Source organism: Blennius ocellaris (assembly GCF_963422515.1).
Source record: "Blennius ocellaris genome assembly, chromosome: 8".
Taxonomy (NCBI): Eukaryota; Metazoa; Chordata; class Actinopteri; order Blenniiformes; family Blenniidae; genus Blennius; species Blennius ocellaris.
The window spans coordinates 13,040,885-13,059,063 of NC_137657.1; the positions used below are offsets into that span (position 1 = coordinate 13,040,885).

An 18,179-nucleotide genomic window follows, 5' to 3' on the forward strand; every position below is an offset into this window, starting at 1 on the left:
ATAAAAAAATAAAAAAAACCTCCACACTAAGCTGTAAATGTATTAGACTGTCACATTTCTTCGATTAAGAGACATAAAACAACAAAGCTCATGCACAAACACACAACCTGCATTTATTTTGACACACGCATTCACGATGCATATCTGCGAAACATGAGACACCAACATGTTATTTTTAAACAAAAGCTTTATATCATTTATGGTCTCCACTGAAAGACCTCTTCAATAAAAGAATACCTGCATAAATACACCATGACACACTTGGATGAACGTTCTCAGCAGCATCTATTTCTTCTTCACGGAGCCGCTTTTCTTGTCGGACTTTGATTTCTTCAAGTCTTTCTTTCCTCTGGACAGATTCTCGTAAACCTCCTCTTTTCCTCTATACAAACAAACAAAAAGAGAGAGAGAGAGAGAAGGAAAAAGCTGACCAATGAATGCTTCAGATATTCAACACTTTCAATTTCATACCAGCTGACAGTGGCTCCACACAGATCTGTGAAGAAAAACCTGGCGGAGACCGCAAAGGTTAACGATCAGGAGCTGCAGCATGAGAACGATTTTAACAAACCCACCAGCAGTGCAGCGTTTCCAACTGGGTCAGAGTTTACAGCGCTAAGGGCTCGACCAGTCCGTGTGTGTGTGGTTTTATCTCTCTAATTGGTTAATTAGAACATGGTGCGTTTCATACATGAGTAGTTCACAGGCCCAGAGGTCACAAAAACATTTTCAGCCAATAAACAAGCGAACAGAGCCCTGATCCTGTTTGTGAACCGAGAATATCCAACATTGTGCAGCGTTCTGTCGGCTTTCTGTCTAATATCATACGTTCACTTTAAAGTGACGATTTATGATGTGCGATGCAACGGGAAGTATTTAAAATGGAGGAAAAAAAATTTAAGTTGCTCTGTGAGAAATGTATCATCCGGCAGTTTCCTGACTTAATCTGGATTAATCTGGACTTTTCAAGTCTGCAAATGTTGTAATGAGCCAGAAAACCCGCTGCTTCAAGCAGACGACTAAAACACATCCGACTATGGTCCCATGGCAGACGTTACTACGGTTTACAACGTCTGGACGAGCTGGACTGTCAATGCAGACCGAACACCAAAGACTTTTGAGCTGACGACACGAAGGTCAGAGCAAATGGGCCGGTGGCGTGAGGTTTAGCGGACGGGTGTGAACATACGGGTGACACCCAAACCACAAACCCAGACTCACTTTGACACCTGCCTGCTCGCCGGCTGGTGTTTGAGCGGCAGATTTCCATACTCGGTATCGGTTTCCTGAGGACGGGGGGAAAAAAAAAACAGAGGAGTTTAGCAAATGACTGATAGAGACTCAGTCAAACACAGTGAGGGTCAGGCGACTGGGTCAACGTTCATCTTTCACAAGCCACAGTCTGATAGCATATCATCGGGCTGGCATTGAACCAATCGGTGCCGGTATTTAAATCAGCAACTAACAGTGCAAAGGCCTATTGACACATATATTTTTAATTGTTTTACTTTTTTGGTTTCTTCATGGTTGTTGGCGGGTTTTTTAACCCACAGAACAGTAAAGAAAGAAAAAAAGGTCTTATACTCTGTTTACTTATCTAATTCACTATTTCACATCATCTTTTCATGTCATTTATGGACGTTGCATTCATTTATATCAATTTCCCGCTGACTTACATTCATGCGTCGTCATGACACATGAATGTAGTGTAACAGGTTTGACAGTTGCAGACCTATAAAAAAATTACGCCTTAACAAACACACCCTTATGTGAATATGCCGTGTGAGAGCTTTGAGTTCAAATAACAAGTTTGACTAAAATACACTAATTTGATAAGGTTTTTTTCTGGTCTGCTGGTAAAATATCTTTAAGAACTGTGAGAGGAAGAGAGACTTAATAGTTCCTCCTGTGATAGTAATAATAACCCCAGAAACTGAAAATTTTATTTTTGTCCTCATGGTGGCTATCTGTCCACAAAAGGACAACGAGAGACTATAGCGTGTGTAATTCAACAGATTTCAAATCTCTACAACTGTGATGTGACCTGGTCTTCCCAGTGGACACTGTGGACCTGCTCTTTACTCACCATGTAGGCGCAGTCTTTGGCCTTCGTGGTTTGTATGTACTGAGACACAGCCAGGTAAATGAATTTGTACTGAGCTTCAGTCTGGACCATCCCGGAGCGCTGCTCTCGCACCATCTGGATGTATTTGGGGATGTCGATGTCACAATCAATACCTGCATGGTAAACCAGACGGAGACAGGATAATTGGAAGAAGGAAAAAAGAAAAGGAGGGGAAGGTCAATAATGATTTTCTCATTGTACCCATCGACATCGTATCAAATTGAAATGCGCCTTTACCGATAGTGTCAATTGTCTGAATGATCATGTCGATCACCACGATCGTCCCCGTTCTTCCGATTCCAGCGCTGCACGAATAAGACAGGAGGGAGAGCTCAGATTTGTTTGAGGCAACAAGAATGCAGCAAACAATGAACATAATGGTCGAAAAAGTAACAAAACAGAAATATTGTCAGTGATTTGAGCATTTTGAATGAAACAGGATACATTTTTCTGGGACACCAAAATGAGTCCTCGTGACTATTCTGAAGTCCCGTGTCTTCAAATCACAAAACCTATTGTTTACACTTCAGCATGCGTGACCTTCGGTCCAAAGTTCAGGGAAACACTGCATTTGTGAACATGCATTCATACCGAAATACTCCAAACAGAGTTCACGTAATCGTTTCACCACAACTTTTCTAAAGCACATGAGGCTTCAGGGTCTTTTATGTCACACAGGGGGAATTACAGCAGGATAAACCGTCAGTGGATTCAAAACCTTTTGTTTTACTGACTGCTAATCTTAATCCCAGAAAGCATAATCCCTGTAGGTATTATCAACTTACCCAGGATATTATGAAACTTATGGTATGTTGCGTTAAAAACAACACTGACGTGATATTTTTTATTTTTTTTTTACATCCTACAATAACGTTTTGAATTGGGTTTTCCTCGCCGACAGCAGTGGAGTACCTGCAGTGGATGATCATGGGCCCAGAGTTGGGGTATTCATCCTGTTTGGAGTTGACATGAGTGAGGAAGCTGAGGACGGCGCCCGGCTCCTGAGGGACGCCGTGATCGGGCCAGCTGAGGTACTGGTAGTGCCAAATGGGACGAGAAAGCTTTGGCTGGGAATAAAGATAATAAAAAAAAAAAACCCTATATCAGCTTGTCTCAATGATATCATCATAAAAAAAACTTGACGATTGACATCAACCGGCAGGTGTAGAGTTGAAGGTTACCATGTTGACGGGAGCGATACTCAACACCCGCACTTTGTAATCCGTTGCCTCCCTCTCCGACTCGAATGTCACCATGTAGGCTCCCATTTGTTTTGAGGTGCGAAGATCGGGCCAGTACGGCACGCACTTATTCTGCACAAGGACATTCAAAAAGCCACCTGAGAAAGATTTACTAAATACGACTCTATGATGTCTTCACTTCTATAAAGTTCTCGTTAATGACGTTTTGTGCATTTGGCTGATGTTCTCATTTGTGATTTTATTTTGCTTTGTTCAATGCCCTCCTGCTTTACATGTGCTATAATGGCAGTAAAGGTCATCAGGCTGGAGGATAAATATAAGTTGGCCACCCTCCCATTACAAGAGTGAAGAGTTACTGATGTTTAACCGCGTTGCACTTACAGTACATGATATTCCTATATCTAAAAACCTAACACACCTTCTAATATCAAATGAAATCATCAAATTCAAATAAATACATTAAAATTCTAACATTATTTTTTAACATTCTTCATTATTCGAACAGCCAATTGCTTACAAAATCCAACAGATGCCTCAGACTAATCGGCCTAACTTTCTCAAACACTGACACACCTCTATGGGTGTGACGTCAATGCTTTTCAGCCAATGTGTCTTTAAGATGTGTCAAACATAGTCGAGGTTTGACGATTTTGCAGAACATCACAGTTGTGGCTTCCATACGGACCCGTCCTTTCTCGACCTCTCGCGTCGTCATGACGATCACGCTGGTTTTCTCCTGCCAGACCATTTGCCAGAAATCATTGACGGTCGTCGCCAGGCAACCCTGAGTGGCGATGTAAACTTTCTGGCCCGGAGACTCCCACAAGTTGTTCTGCACACACACACACACACACACACAACAGCATCCACATTCACTATGACGACGACAACACAATCAGCGACTGTTGCACTAAATACTGGAATACTACTTCAACTACTACGACTGTGCAAGGCATCGCAGCTCCACTTGTTGAATTGTGATTAAAAGGCTTAAAAACACATACTTTCACATAGTTGGCGTTGATGTAATCGGCCCCCACAATGTTAGGATCAACGTCATGCAGGATGACTCTGGTGTCATTGACTGGGTGAACCAAAACAAAGTGGACCGAGAAAAAGGAATACAGGAAGACACGTCAGAGAAGGCGACACACAAGTGGATGGTAAAAATAAGAAAATCAGATACTCACAGGGCAGAATGTTTTTGTATCTGTTTTTGCTCTTATTTTCTGGTCTTTGGCCTTCCTCTCTGCTCTTCTTCAACTTTGCCTCCAGTTTTTGAAGAGTCTGATGAAAGAAACGAGAAGTTTTGTCTCATTTATACACCACAAATTACTATGACACAGAATACCGGTATTTAGATATTTTGAGATTTATTTGTTTTACACTAACAGGAAGTGACACATCAGGCCATTAAAACATCAACAGGAAGAAAAGGTCCAAATGATAACAAGTGCGTTTCAGCGGGCAAATATTGAATTTAAAATTGTTTCCTTGTGACTCACTGGTTCAAAAATGCTTGATTGGCCGGTTATTCGATGCAATGGCATCCACAAGAGTTGTTTTTTAAGTAATGTGATTACTCAAAGCCTATTGGTAATGACAGTGCTATATGGCACGGAGGTATATTCAGTGCATCCCCACCACAAGATGGTAGTACACCTCCTCTGCAGGGTCCCCCGCTAAGGGAGGAGTGAGACACGAACAGCTGACAGACAGTGAGTCGGTCACAGCAGACTGCTCGCTTCAGGAGATTCCAGCAAGCCCGTACATCAGAGCCACAATGTGCAGATGTGAAACGGCGGCGGAAAGATAATTGAAACCGGGTTTTCTCTTACGTCAAATTCCTCCCAGAAGCCGGCCTTGCTCTTCTCTCCTTCACCCTCCTTCAGCGTGTCTGAGGTTTGGTCCAGCTGCTTCACCCGATCGTCGATGTCTGCCGCGTTCACTCTGGTGGAGTAGTACGGCTGCCGCGTGGACAAGGAGGGGAACGTTTACAACAACAACAAAACAACTGAGGTGAAAGGAAAAGGCATCGCACAACATCATCATTAGGACAAGAGCAATGTTTCCTATCTGTGGGCTGCGTGTAAAATAAATCCCAGGTTCCCGGCTCGCTGCACCGTCACCTCGCCCGGCTTCTTCAATTCTCGCTCACCTGCCTCAAATGAACCCAGTTCCCAGAAATCTCCTCGATGCCTTTGCGTTTGTAGAACTCCACCAAATCCGTCAGCGTGTCGAACGCCTCGGATCCTCCCACGGTGTACCTGTCATTCTGTGCACAGAAAGAGATGATCACAAATGATGCTTCAGATCAGGGGGTCACACGGCGACTCGTGGCAAACTTGATGACATCAAAAGGCTAAAATTGCTGCGTCCTGAAGAGAGCGACTGTGCTAATGAGGATTAGAATAAATAAATTATAAAAAATTAGGCCAGTCATAATAAGTATTCTAAAGATTGCAGTAAATGTGAATTTGCTTACTTAATACTTTTTCTGACAACAAAAAATAAAATATTGTGGTTGTTTATATGTTGCAATGGAGTTGTCATTACCCATACGATATTATTATTATAATTTCACTCCTATTTATCATTAATTATTGGTACGGGATCAAACTGGCTTGTATGAGGAATAGATTGAGTTTGACAACCTTAAAAAAAAAAAAGAAAATTAAATAGAATCATGAAAAAAAAAATACATTACCACCTGGAAATATAACACTAATGGTTTTTAAATTACCTATATTCTTAATGAAAAAAAAAACAGTTTTGGAGTCCGAAATAATTAACAGCGACAGTGAAAATATACCAAAATTTTTGCTTTGTGCAGAGGAACTGTTTTATAATCAATTAAATGATGTAATGTGCTTCCTGGTAATCTTATTTCCTCTGTGTAAAGGGCATCACTGTCCTCGCACTTATCTCAAATCTTCCAAAGTAACACCCGCGGGAGATTAGGGGAGAGAACTCACCTGATCTTTGCCACATGCTTGTTAAAGGACTTTAGTGACCCTTCCAGTAATCTCACAATAATCTTCTGCAGCCCAGCAGAGCGTGCAAACAATGCCTCTCATTTAAATGACGACCACAGCTAAAAATAAAATGCAAATGCTGTAATGGTGGCGACTGGTGACAGCAGCACAGACAGCGTATGAAAGCTGTGAATATTACAAGAATAAACCCGTGGGGAAAAAATAATTGTGGACATCTAAATGTTCAAATACGAGCAACGACCTTTTATTGCGCAAGACAGGGGAAATGAGAGCGTTTCAAAGTCCACTGCACAACTTTGGGAATACCCCTCGATGGGTTTTTTTCTTTCTCACGAGAATCTTTCAGCGTCTTCAAAGTTCTGCAAATGTAACAATAAAACACGTCGTCCTGCACGCACCCACCTGGAACATTATCTTGATGTGGGAGACTCTCTTTCCTCCTGTCTTCATTCTCTCGTCCGTCAGAGTGGAGAGGACAAAGTCTCCGGGTTTGGACAGCGACTCTCGGACCAGGAAGGTCCCCGATTCATCTCGCGCCGCCAGCAGCTTCTCCGCATTCGGTCCGGACAGGTGACCGTGGTACCACCTGGGGAAACAGTCAGAGGCTCACCACGCGTCCGTATGGCGAAAAAAAAAACACACCGTGGTGATGGTTCACGCGTGCAAAACGAATCCTGTCTGACGGGGAAAATAAATGTCAGACTTTGAATGCGTCCTTGTAGAATCTGACCATTGTTGTGGAGGCAAGTTAATGTCTGACTGCAACGCGAGAGTTTCCATTTGAAACTGAACAACTTTCAAAAATACACTGATGTGTTATTCACATGTGAGAAAATATCACCTAAAATGGTTCATGCTAATGATGTTAATCGCGGTAAACACACACACACACCTGCAGGTGTGTGTGTGTGTGTGTGTGTGTGTGTGTGTGTGTGTGTGTGTGTGTGTGTGTGTGTGTGTGTGTGTGTGTGTGTGCGTGTGCGTGTCTCCTCAGTCTGTTCAAGCTGTGGCTTAATTTTAGGCACAGTTCTCGATTTCTTCTTCTAAACTTCCTGCGTTGCGGTCGGAAAAAAAATTTCTGACGACAGATTTCGTGGCTGAAGACGACAAGGTATTTATAGACCGCCCTCCGCCCACACCCACCGTTTCGATCTGCAGCATCCACAATGAAGGCCCCTCCACCACCAACACCTCGCTGCTACGTCTGCCCTATTTTTGAATTCCTCCACATTCGTCCAATGCCTCTGATTTACTCTCGCGTGAAACCAAGCATTCACAAAGCTGCAGTAAGTTGCATTCACACAGCTTGTAAAAACAACAACAACAACAACAAAAAAGGGTGTAGTTTTGCAGAAGCTGTCGGAGCGCCTGTGCAGTGCAACAGTCAACCCATGCATGCGGAGGTAAACTCCCCGAAGCAGAATGTGATGATCATTCCCTTCAAAACACGGTCCTGACGGCCTCCGTGTGCAGAAGAACTGCTGAGGCGAGAGGACGGAGAGTTTTTTGGGGTTAGATGAGGAAGATAGCAAGTGAGCGAGAACACGATGGGAGTGTGCAACAGAGGAAGACGAGCAGGGTCTGGCCATCGCTTTCAAAAGAGTCAAAACATTAAAAGTTTCCAACCGCAGCAGCAAAAGGGAAGTTAGACAACTGACAGAGAGAGAAGGACGAGGGGGGGGGGGGTGTAGAGTTCACGCTCTCACGCGCACGGTAGGAAGTAGAAAGAGCTCTCCTAGATCTCTGCAGGTTTATTAGGTCGACACAAACCTTAAAGGAAAGTCAGAAATTAATAAACACGTCCAGAATTAATGTCTTCACACTCAAAAGGATCATTAAAAAAAAAAAAAAAAATCAATAAAATGCATTTCATAAACAAGCAGAAAACTGTAATTCTAGGTGTGCAGAGTTGATCTGTTCTCGACATATGAATTATATTCTGTTTTAGCTCACGTTTGTTTTTTTGGTTGTTTCAAATCGACACCCGAGTGCAGCTTTGTTACGAAATGTGTTGTAAAGGTAAATGGAAACACAATGTAATGTTTTCTTGATTGCGTTTCATAATCCGGGCATGTTTCACTGTTATTAAAAGGGGGATGGTGCTATTAAATCCTTAATCGTGTTCGCCATGATCAAATCCATAAAAATGTGATTTATTAAAAAAAATAAAAAGGCGTCATTTATTCTTATGGTATTTTGAAAATTCCCAAAAGCAAATAAATGTAGAGCTGAGGACAATTTTGTGTAGAAAGGCTTTTTTTTTCCCCTCTTAGGAAAACCTGCTGTCCAAACATTTCTCTTAAGAATTTGATTTACCAGCATTATTTGTTAGAAACTCTAAACATAAAATGGCCATCAATGCATAAAAGTACAATAAAAATTAATATGTGAGGTTTAAAACCAATATTTATTCTTTCAAACCTATTTTTTTTGAAGTTAATCTTATTTTAATAAAATCAAAACAATTAAAAATGACCAAATAAACGGTAGTGAACAGCTCCATGTTTCACGGTGTGAGCATGCACAGACATCCCTTTTCACACTAAAAGCCTCTAACGAGCATTTTCTCGGAATATTTCTGTCTCCTACGGATCCCAGCAGCTGTTAACGACACAATATTTTAGCGAAAGACTAAACATACAGGGCGTAGTGATCTTAGAGTTGATAGAGCAACTTGAACTCTTGACGCATGAGAGCTGGCAGCAGTTTTATTTGGAGATCGAAACACATTGATTTGATGGTCTGATAATATAGTAGCATTGCCTTTGTGAGAGGAAGAGAGATTCACCATCACTCCTGTGATAAACACATTTTCGATCGTTCGTTCGACATGAAGTTTGTTTCAAAATGAGCTGGGAATCTTTTAACAGTCCCTCCATCCATCTTATAAACTGCCGTCAGTCAAAACACTTGAATATTTCCATCGAACAACGTCAAGATGATTTAAATATCTGCATGTGTGTATATTGGTTTTTTTGCCATTTCTCTGTGATAAATTGTGTTTATAAGCCTTAAACTAACCAAAACCACACAATCGGTGATACAGTCTCAGGTTTTAAGTGTACATGAGCTCAGTTTTATGTGCGTTGGGGCTTCCTTGTGTGAAAGTTGGGATTTTGAGAGGTGAATTTGGTGTGATATTAGTAAAAGTGAATCAAGTCAAACGAGATAAAGTATTCGTTGATTGTTGTCACTATATAATTCAATGTAAAAAAAAACAAAACAAAACTGTAATAAATATTTCCATTATGGTCCTATAAAGGGTTAACCTCAAAGCCATGAGTTGACACAGTAGGAATCCTCCACACACACAAGGTGGAACATGCAAACTCCACACAGAAAGGCCCCGAAGACCAACCTCTCTGTGGCGCCATCCACTACACCGCTCTACGGCTTCTTATTCATTGGCCCATGCTCCAACTGTTGTTTTTAAAATCGATTGTATCTGAAGATGAACACTAAATCAAAGATGTCTGCTCCATCAAACAGACGGTAACCCGTGCTGGCAGGTGTGTTTGCAGCAAAGTAAAAGCTCCTCAGTGAGACGAGACCTCGACAGCCAGACAGTGTGGGTGTCTATTTTCACTCACTCACGTCTAAAAATCACGAGGCTGAAAGAGTTTCCCCTAAGAGGAAAAGATTAAAAAAAACAAAAAAAAAACAGGCTCGTCTCCCCGGCCCTCTGCGCAGCAGCTGCGGGAAACTTGGTCGTATTTTCAAATCAACCACCGAACCAGGAGCTATTTCGGCAAAACCAGAGACGCCGTAGAGCCGGCCTCAGACGCTGCACACACACCTCTCTGTGGTGGGGTCGGACGAGTTCAGCGGGTATTTGAGCACGATCTGGGTGCCGTCCTTGTCCTGCAGGACGCCGTTATCCGCCGTGTAATACTCCACCAGCTCGGACAGCGTGGCAAACTTCTCCCCGCCGTACAGGTCGTAGTAGTCGCCCGTGTTCTGGATGCGGATGTGGGTCACGTTTTCGCCCACCCTGAGTAGGAAAACAAAAGAGAAAAAAAAAAAAAAGCCACAGTGAGGCCACACCGAGCCAACGGCCAACACCGTTTCACATGAAAGTCACTCCAGACAACAGGAAATAAACTGCACAATGATCTTGTATATTTCTAATTTCAGAGTTTTACTTTTAGAAATGTTTGATTCCAGGTCCCAAAAAAAAGACATGCAAGGCTTTTATGTTTGACAAGAAACAGAGATTGACAACAAATCACACATTTTCAGAAGGTATATGATCAATAATACTATTTAATATGCAAAACATTTGAGAAAACAACTGGGAGAGCTGTTTTTCTTTCATTTTGAAGACTAATTGGGGGGAAAAATGTGATAAAAATGCTGTCCGACTTGCAAATATAGGCACAATTGATTTCTATTTTGTATTTTTATGGTTTTGATTTTAATTGGTAGATATAATTTCATTAAGGTTTGCTACATTTTAATCTTAAAAGTAATCAGCCCTTGATTACTTACTTTTCATAGATATTCTAATTACAAATTGACAAAACCAACGCAATGATTGAATTTAGGCAAGTGGATCTTTGTGTAAATAAGCTGATATTTAACCAGCCAGATCTACTGAAGACTGGGCGTTTATTTGTTTAGGTTTTTTTTTTTTTTTTTAGAAAAGTCTGTTCATGACAGCAGCAACAGCACAATTATTATTAGAATATTATGAGAAAAATCAAGAAAAATAAGAGATTAAAAACCTAAATTAGATTAAAAAAAACATACATTGAACCCAATTATATAAAATAACTACAAACGTCATTCTATAAATGCACCAGGATCTGAGCGGACAGTCGGTTGATGTCGATTGAAAAAAGCAAGAGTGAAGAAATGACGTCCGCAGTTTCCCTTTTTTTCTGACTGATTTTCTTCTCTGTTTACACATTTAATATTTTCTTTATTGAATTGGATGTTATGGTAATAACTCATTCAGTCATTACGGTATTTTATTTTTCAGACAGCAGCTGAACCCTCTCTATGGATTTGACCCTTTATACGGTATAGCGCAGATATAAGAGTCTGTGACACGTACGTGTGAACATCCAGGGTCTGCATGCCATCTGCTCCGCCACACAAAGACGGCAGTTATCAGATCGTATGGGGAAAAATGAATAAACCCTGCATTATGTGGTGGGGGCGGGCATATATAGATTTTAAGGTGACACTGGTGGATTTAAAAGTTGTGGGTTGAGAGTTTGTGCGTATCACATTGAAGCGTCACGTATATTCATTTTCTGGTCTTGGCGTCTTTGTGTACGCCAGTGATATTTAAAATAAAAAGTCCTGTAAATCACCAGCAGCAGTAAAAAAAAAAAAAAATACATACTTTTATTAAAAAACATTTTTACAGTTTTAAATTTTATGCCAATTTAACAAACAAATACAGATTTTTGTTACATTAAAGCATTCCAAGATGAATGTTGGACTAAAAAAAACCTCTCATAGACAAATGTAACTGTATGATTGTAAAAGGATTATCTACAAATCTGTAGGTAATCACAGATTTTAACGTTTGTCTCAAAGAGACACGACAAGACGAGGCTGAAGGCAAAACCTAATGTTGACGTGTCGTGTTCATCAGTGAATAATGCTGCTAAAATACAGAAGTCATCGATATTTACTTGTAGAGTCACCTTGATAGTCACAATAGATGCACAGCGGGAGATAAATCAATGTCAATGTAGCAGACAAATTTAAACAGGGTTGCCTTTTGTTCGCTCTGTGCAACTATTTACATGTTGGACTCATTGGACGACTGCAGGAAACGTGTTTGGATGCTGCTGCAGGGTCATTTACCTGACAGACAGCGAGAAATCGCCCACATTTTTCCTGCTGGGTCGAGCCAAAAAGCTGCCATCAACGCCCCGGGACTTCAGCATTTCCTCGGCCTGCAGGCCAGTGATGTCTCTGTGGAACCACCTGCAGAAACACACACACACACACACAGAAGATTTACATTAGACCACTGTTCGTCTTCCACAGCCTCGAGTCTCATTCTACAATATTTCGCTAAGAAACAAAGTGAGCAGAAAGTTATTGGATTAAAAAAAAACACGCACAACAGTCGTACAAACAAATTCACTGTCCTGTTCAGGACTGTGGTGACGACAGTTTGCCTCTGAGAGTTTTTCCACTCATCCGGTCTCCTGACAGAAAAATGACACTTATCATTTCAACGTTTATGTCCTGAGCGTTGAGTCATGAGGATTTTGATTTTCTTCTCGTAGGTGTTACAGGACAACGCTCTGAAGGTCATTTTTGACACATTGCTGTGGTGATTTGAGCTGCAACTGTCACTATTTGTAGGTATTATAGGATTTAAAGGCACAGAAACACCAGTGGATTACAAATGGATCATATACGACGACACATATCGTCATTATTTTAAGGTTCGTCACAAGCAACAGACAACCAGTATTTTCTTTATGGAGAACAATGCTTTGACTACAGACTAGAAATAAAGTCACGAATACCCACATACACTTTATAATGGCAGTTTAATGGATAAATGAGTCATTGGTGCCTATCAGGGAAAGCTTACTATCAGGATAACTGACAAAGCAGTTTATATATTTATACACAGTGTAACCCAAAAATACAGAAAAACTTGATATCGGAGGATTAAACTACTCAGCGTCAACAAATAAAGCACATCACCATCTAATATCTTATGTAATATTATACCGACACGTCTAATGTTAGTATTTGATGAAGGCACCAATCCAGAAAAAAAAACAAACCATGAAATAATTTAACAAATCAGTACAACAGTTACCCTGCTTTGTTAATAAATCTTCTATAAAACCAACAATGAATGATTCTCATGTTAATAGAACAGAGAAAGTGACCATAACGCCACAGTACAGGAGCGTGTTCACACATGACCTGCGTGAGGTTTAACACACAAACACAAAAACAGTTTTAAGTTTGGAAAAGTGTCAGTGAGTTTTACAACAAAGCAGTTTAGAGAGAATTATTATTATTATTTTTTTTTTTTTTAAACAGACAGAAGTTGGTGACGGCTCAAATAAGGAACCTTACTCAGAACCAGGGAAGCACTAAACGAGCAGCTTACTCAACTAAATGTTGTTTATGACACATTTTCTTTACATGACCAAACAGCAGACAACACACACACTTACACACTCACTCAGTCACACTCACACAAGGCTTCACCAATCATAAGATAGAGGAACAGAGCACAAGAGGCCAACAGCTGGGGCAAGAGCGGAGAAGGAGGAATGGAAACAGAGAAGTTGTCGCTGCGCCTTGCACAAAACCCGGAGAACACGGCCGACGTTGGCCAACGGAGGGCTGAAGTGTCCGGCGGGGGCTTGACTCACCGAACCATGGCGTCTCTTCACTTCCTCTGGTGCAAAGAGACCAAGGGCAGTCGGTGAGGAATCACTTGTACCTGTGCAACATGTGCAGACTCAGACTCTTATATGCAAATCTGGTGGGGGGTGCAAAAAAAAAAAAAAAAATACAACCAAAAAAAACTTCTTTCTCACTTGAGCTTCACTTTAAAAAAAAATGGAGGTGTGGTCACTTATTGCGTTTGATTTCCACACACACTGACTCGACCTTTGAGATAGAAAACCTCTTACCCACGGTGACAATTATCAGCTTTTAACTACTCCTATAAAAGCACATTCACAAAACAGCAATCAGTCCACCTCTCCTCCTCCTCCTCCTCCTCCTCCTCCTCCCTCAAAGTCTTCCGATTCAAGCCGTCAGTAGAAAATCAGGGAAACACTTACTCGTCTCAGCTGCGTCTGAAAAACAACTGGCGCTCAGCGAGACCGTAAGACGACTCGCGTCTGCCTCTCCTCCTCTCTGTCGTTCTCGCACTTGCTCTCTCCTTCCTTCCTTTTTACATCCCCTTTCACAAAACAGTGAAAGCAAGACAGGAACCAGAATAGCTGACGGGCCCGGAATTCCTCCAACGGAGTGAGAACCTGCTGCGTTCTCTTTTTATTTGGAAATGACGACCACGGCTAGAACTCATCACTCGTCATGAGATGAGGTAGATTAGACTCCGCAGAATCAACCGTTGCCGTTCCATCACTCCGCTTTCTTTGCAGGTTAAAAAAAGAAAAAAGAAAAAACAAGTGTGGGGGGCAGCATTAAAGGTTCAGATAGTTTCACTCATCTGTGACTCACAGGAGTGGCCGACCAGCAGCTCCACCTTAGTGACACGAATCAAACACGCATAAAATACACAGAGCTTCTCCTTTTTTTTTTTTTTTTTTGTTCACACACACGTCCGTAAGCCCCGGTCTTTCAGTTTCTGCCAAACGCTTCTCCACTCCGCCTGCCCACCTGTCTAACCAACACCGTTGTCGCCGTTTTCTCTTTACTTCCAGGTGTGCCTGCAACACACAAAGGTCACCGAGCACTTCCTCATTTACACTATTTACACTTCAACCCCCCCCCTCCCCTGCAGACGTTTACGTGCGTCTTTCGGCTGGTAAACCATTCGCAGCGACAAACTTTCTCCTTCACCGCGCCACAGAGGCAGTTGGCTGGAAAGCTGCAGCTTCAGACCACATGAAGCAAATAGCCTCCAGAGAAAGACGTGCTTCTTCAAGAGGAGCGTGAGCCGCCTCCTTCACGGGCTGCAGTTCCTCTCGCCTGGACACTCAGCCAACCCTGAACACGTTCCACTGATGTCATGAAAATGCACAAACAAACATTTTATGACATCAGAAACAAACACAATCTGTATTTAAATAGCAGGTTTGAGACATTTGCACTTATGTAAAAAAATATATGTCCAGGATACGAGTTTCCCTCACTGGACTGAGGAGCCGTAAACTCTCACCAAAATATGTGGAGTTGACAAATTTCTCTACATTTCTTTTTTCTGAAGGTTGTTGTAGAAAAAGAAAAGGTTTGGATGGAAGTGGATGAATCTACGACACATACACACACACACACACACACACACACACACACACACACACACACACACACACACACACACACACACACACACACACACACACACACACACACACACACACACACACACACACACACACACACACACACACACACACACACACACACACACACACACACCTGCAGGTGGGTGACAGTTATCGTGGTGAACGCCAGCTATTACAGTTAACAGGATTTTGCCGAGATGTTGCAGAGCCGCAGTTGCGTCGGCGTCTCTTCTCAAGCTGCAGAAATATCTTGTGCTTATTAGAAACTTTTAAACTTTTTCTTTGCCCCCAATAAAATATTTCACATTTACGTTTTCTTTAAAACCCGCATTCCTTGAAAACCAAAAACCTATCTGGCTAAAGTCTGCCGGAGTCCTTGGAATTTGACACCAGCCTCATGAGCGTGGTCATTGTGCTAGCAGTGAGAAGACACGAGGTTCTCCAGACGTACGCGAGCCAGTAGCAAAAGAGAAAAGACACCGAATAGTCGTCACAGCACCGACATGTGACCGGAACAAACACAAAAAACCCCCAAGAGAAAATCAGGACGATTTTAAAGCTGCAAACAATAAATAAAGCACATTAAAGCCTCACATCAATTAAATCTCACTTCGGAACTGTTCAATTCTGCACATTTTCCCATGTAATGTATTTGAAACCGAGTATATTTAAATTGTCTTTTATTTCTGTAAGACCTTTGGGCTGCAGTGTCTGAAAGATGCAACAAAAATTGATTGTGACTTTTTTTTATAAACACCACCTTGAACTCTTTAATAATAAATTATGTTTAAACTTCTTTTTGCTATTTTTGGTCCACCTTTCCCAAAAGTTGCATGATGCAGATGTTTGTGTGGGTAACCACGGTGACACACCAAAACAAGACAGAGACACAATTTGACTTTGTCTCCCATCAGGCACATTTTCATGTGGTTTACATCCTTGTGGTTCCATCTTTTACATTTATCTCTGTATTTAGCCATGTAACTATGGTCTCTTTGCAGTTTAATGTTATTTTGGAATTACTGTGTTATTACAAAAGCTTTTTTGATGCATATACCAGTACATTTATATGTTAATCAATTAAATGTTTTAATTTCTATGCAAGTCAAACTGTAATGGGTGCAGATAAATAAGCAGTTCATCTCATGTATGTCGAATTCAGCATCACTTAGGCCTTTTGATGATTCTGCGTTAAAAAAGATCAATCATTTGCTGGTAAACTCTCAGAAGACGTGAACAGGAGGAAGAAACACTCAAGTGACACAAGAAAAGAAGTTTACAGTGGCTTTGTAGAGTGATCGCTGAAATCCAACAGTTCAAAGAGTAAAAATTAACGTCTCACAGCGACAAGAAACTCACCCACAAGACATGACGTGGACTCTCCTCGGGATCGCTGGCAGCTCCGTCACACGCAGAGCAGGAAGTGATGGCTCGGATCCCGTCGGCCGTCTGAGGGACGGCGTGCAGTTTCTCCTCCTCTGGTCACACAGGCAGACGGAATCAGGTCGCAGAAAACCTCAAGCTTGTACATTTGAGAGTTGCAGGTTAGGTCCCCCTTGTGCTCATCTCCCGGCTCGCACACAACCTCCTAACTCTGCTCCACGATAAGATATCGGGCGTCGTTACAACCCCCCCCACCCTGTAATTTACTATAATCTTTCTTAATTGCCCCACTATCTTTGGAAGAAAATGTGCCTGTTCCTGCCCCACCCCCCCCTTCCAGCCCGACTCTTCCTCTAAACAACTTTGTCCACCAGCGAAAAAAAGCTTTCCAACTTTTTATTTATCTTTTTTATTTTAATTTACCTGCAAAAGCAACAATTGTTTAAATGTAAATTCCATCTCATCTTTCCAGGCTTGCATGCAAAACTCCCCCAGCGCTCAACGCGCTCCCATCGGCACGCTCGCATCACACGACCTGCGATGACGTGCGCGACTCTTGGTGCTGCTCCCTGGAAAGCCACATTATAATGCGGATTGCAGATTAAACCGCGAGTCCAAGCTGAGCAACAACAATATTGAAAGTGCATTTAAAACCCGTTGCGTCCCGCTTCAGTTTCACTCGTGTTCAGTTGGATTTTGTTCATGTCCGACACACTACTTTCCCCAGAATGACGTCTCGATGTTAGTGTGCATCGCATGCAAATCATTTCTGTTGCGCTCTGCCAAACATCACAGAGAAGTATTGAGAAGACAAACAAATAACGCCTTGATACCGCGTAGCGTTATCGTTGTCACCGCTGTGTTGGAACTACAAATAGCAGCACTAGATTAGCGCCGATTAACACCTGCACAACACATGAACTTTTCATCTTTCAGGTAAACCACTCATCAGTCTGTGAGATCTTTTACTAACCGTAAATACACACAGACGCAAAAATCTAAAGGAGACACGAGATTAAAAAAGTCACGAAGTCCCTCTCAAAACCCACAAAATAGATTGTATTATAACGTTCAGGTAGCAGTGATGGGAGCCGGTCATCCCTCACATCGAAAATTAACAACAACAATTAACCCTGACCTCAGAAAGACACCATGGATTCTCAGTAACAGAAACCTGGTTTCAGAACAACAGGAAATAAACAAACTGTTAAGTGTGAAAGACGAGGTTACCTTTTTGTCCAGGCCAGCGCTTTAGGAAGGGCCGCTCCCGGGGGGGGGGGGTTTGCAGAAACAGGAAAAACAAATATGGTGGTCAAGGTGCACAAGCTTTTTTCCCCTTTTTAATGTCTTTGGAGAAATCATGCTGAAAGGGAACAAGAGGGTGAAACCATTGTCAAAACTCACATTTAGTGATAAAATAAAACTTCAGTGTAACAGAGACTCACCGGATATTTCAAATAGAGTTCAAAAAAAAAAACAAACAAACAAGCTCAACAGT

The 18,179-nt window shown here is 41.8% G+C and overlaps 1 protein-coding gene across 1 annotated transcript; it reads right to left on the minus strand.

Moving 5' to 3' along the window:
- Nucleotides 1-179: 179 nt before the first annotated feature.
- On the minus strand, nt 180-13,786 carry ptpn6 (protein tyrosine phosphatase non-receptor type 6). The gene is made up of 15 exons (XM_080501096.1): nt 13,691-13,786; nt 12,144-12,266; nt 10,120-10,314; nt 6,726-6,909; nt 5,486-5,602; nt 5,166-5,294; nt 4,518-4,614; nt 4,332-4,411; nt 4,013-4,159; nt 3,307-3,438; nt 3,038-3,192; nt 2,363-2,430; nt 2,087-2,238; nt 1,222-1,286; nt 180-382 (listed from the first exon to the last, which is right to left on the minus strand). The coding sequence occupies exons 1-15, from the start codon at nt 13,696-13,698 to the stop codon at nt 286-288; spliced, it is 1,749 nt and encodes a 582-aa protein (XP_080357222.1). The 5' UTR covers nt 13,699-13,786; the 3' UTR covers nt 180-285.
- Nucleotides 13,787-18,179: the final 4,393 nt, after the last annotated feature.

Bases quoted from the DNA above. Each gene is read 5' to 3' on its own strand.
- ptpn6 (XM_080501096.1), bottom strand. The intron at 5,603-6,725 runs GTGGGTGCGTGC...TTCTGTGCACAG, and splicing joins ACATCAAGATAATGTTCCAG to AATGACAGGTACACCGTGGG. The intron at 2,431-3,037 runs GTACTCCACTGC...TTATTCGTGCAG, and splicing joins CCCATGATCATCCACTGCAG to CGCTGGAATCGGAAGAACGG.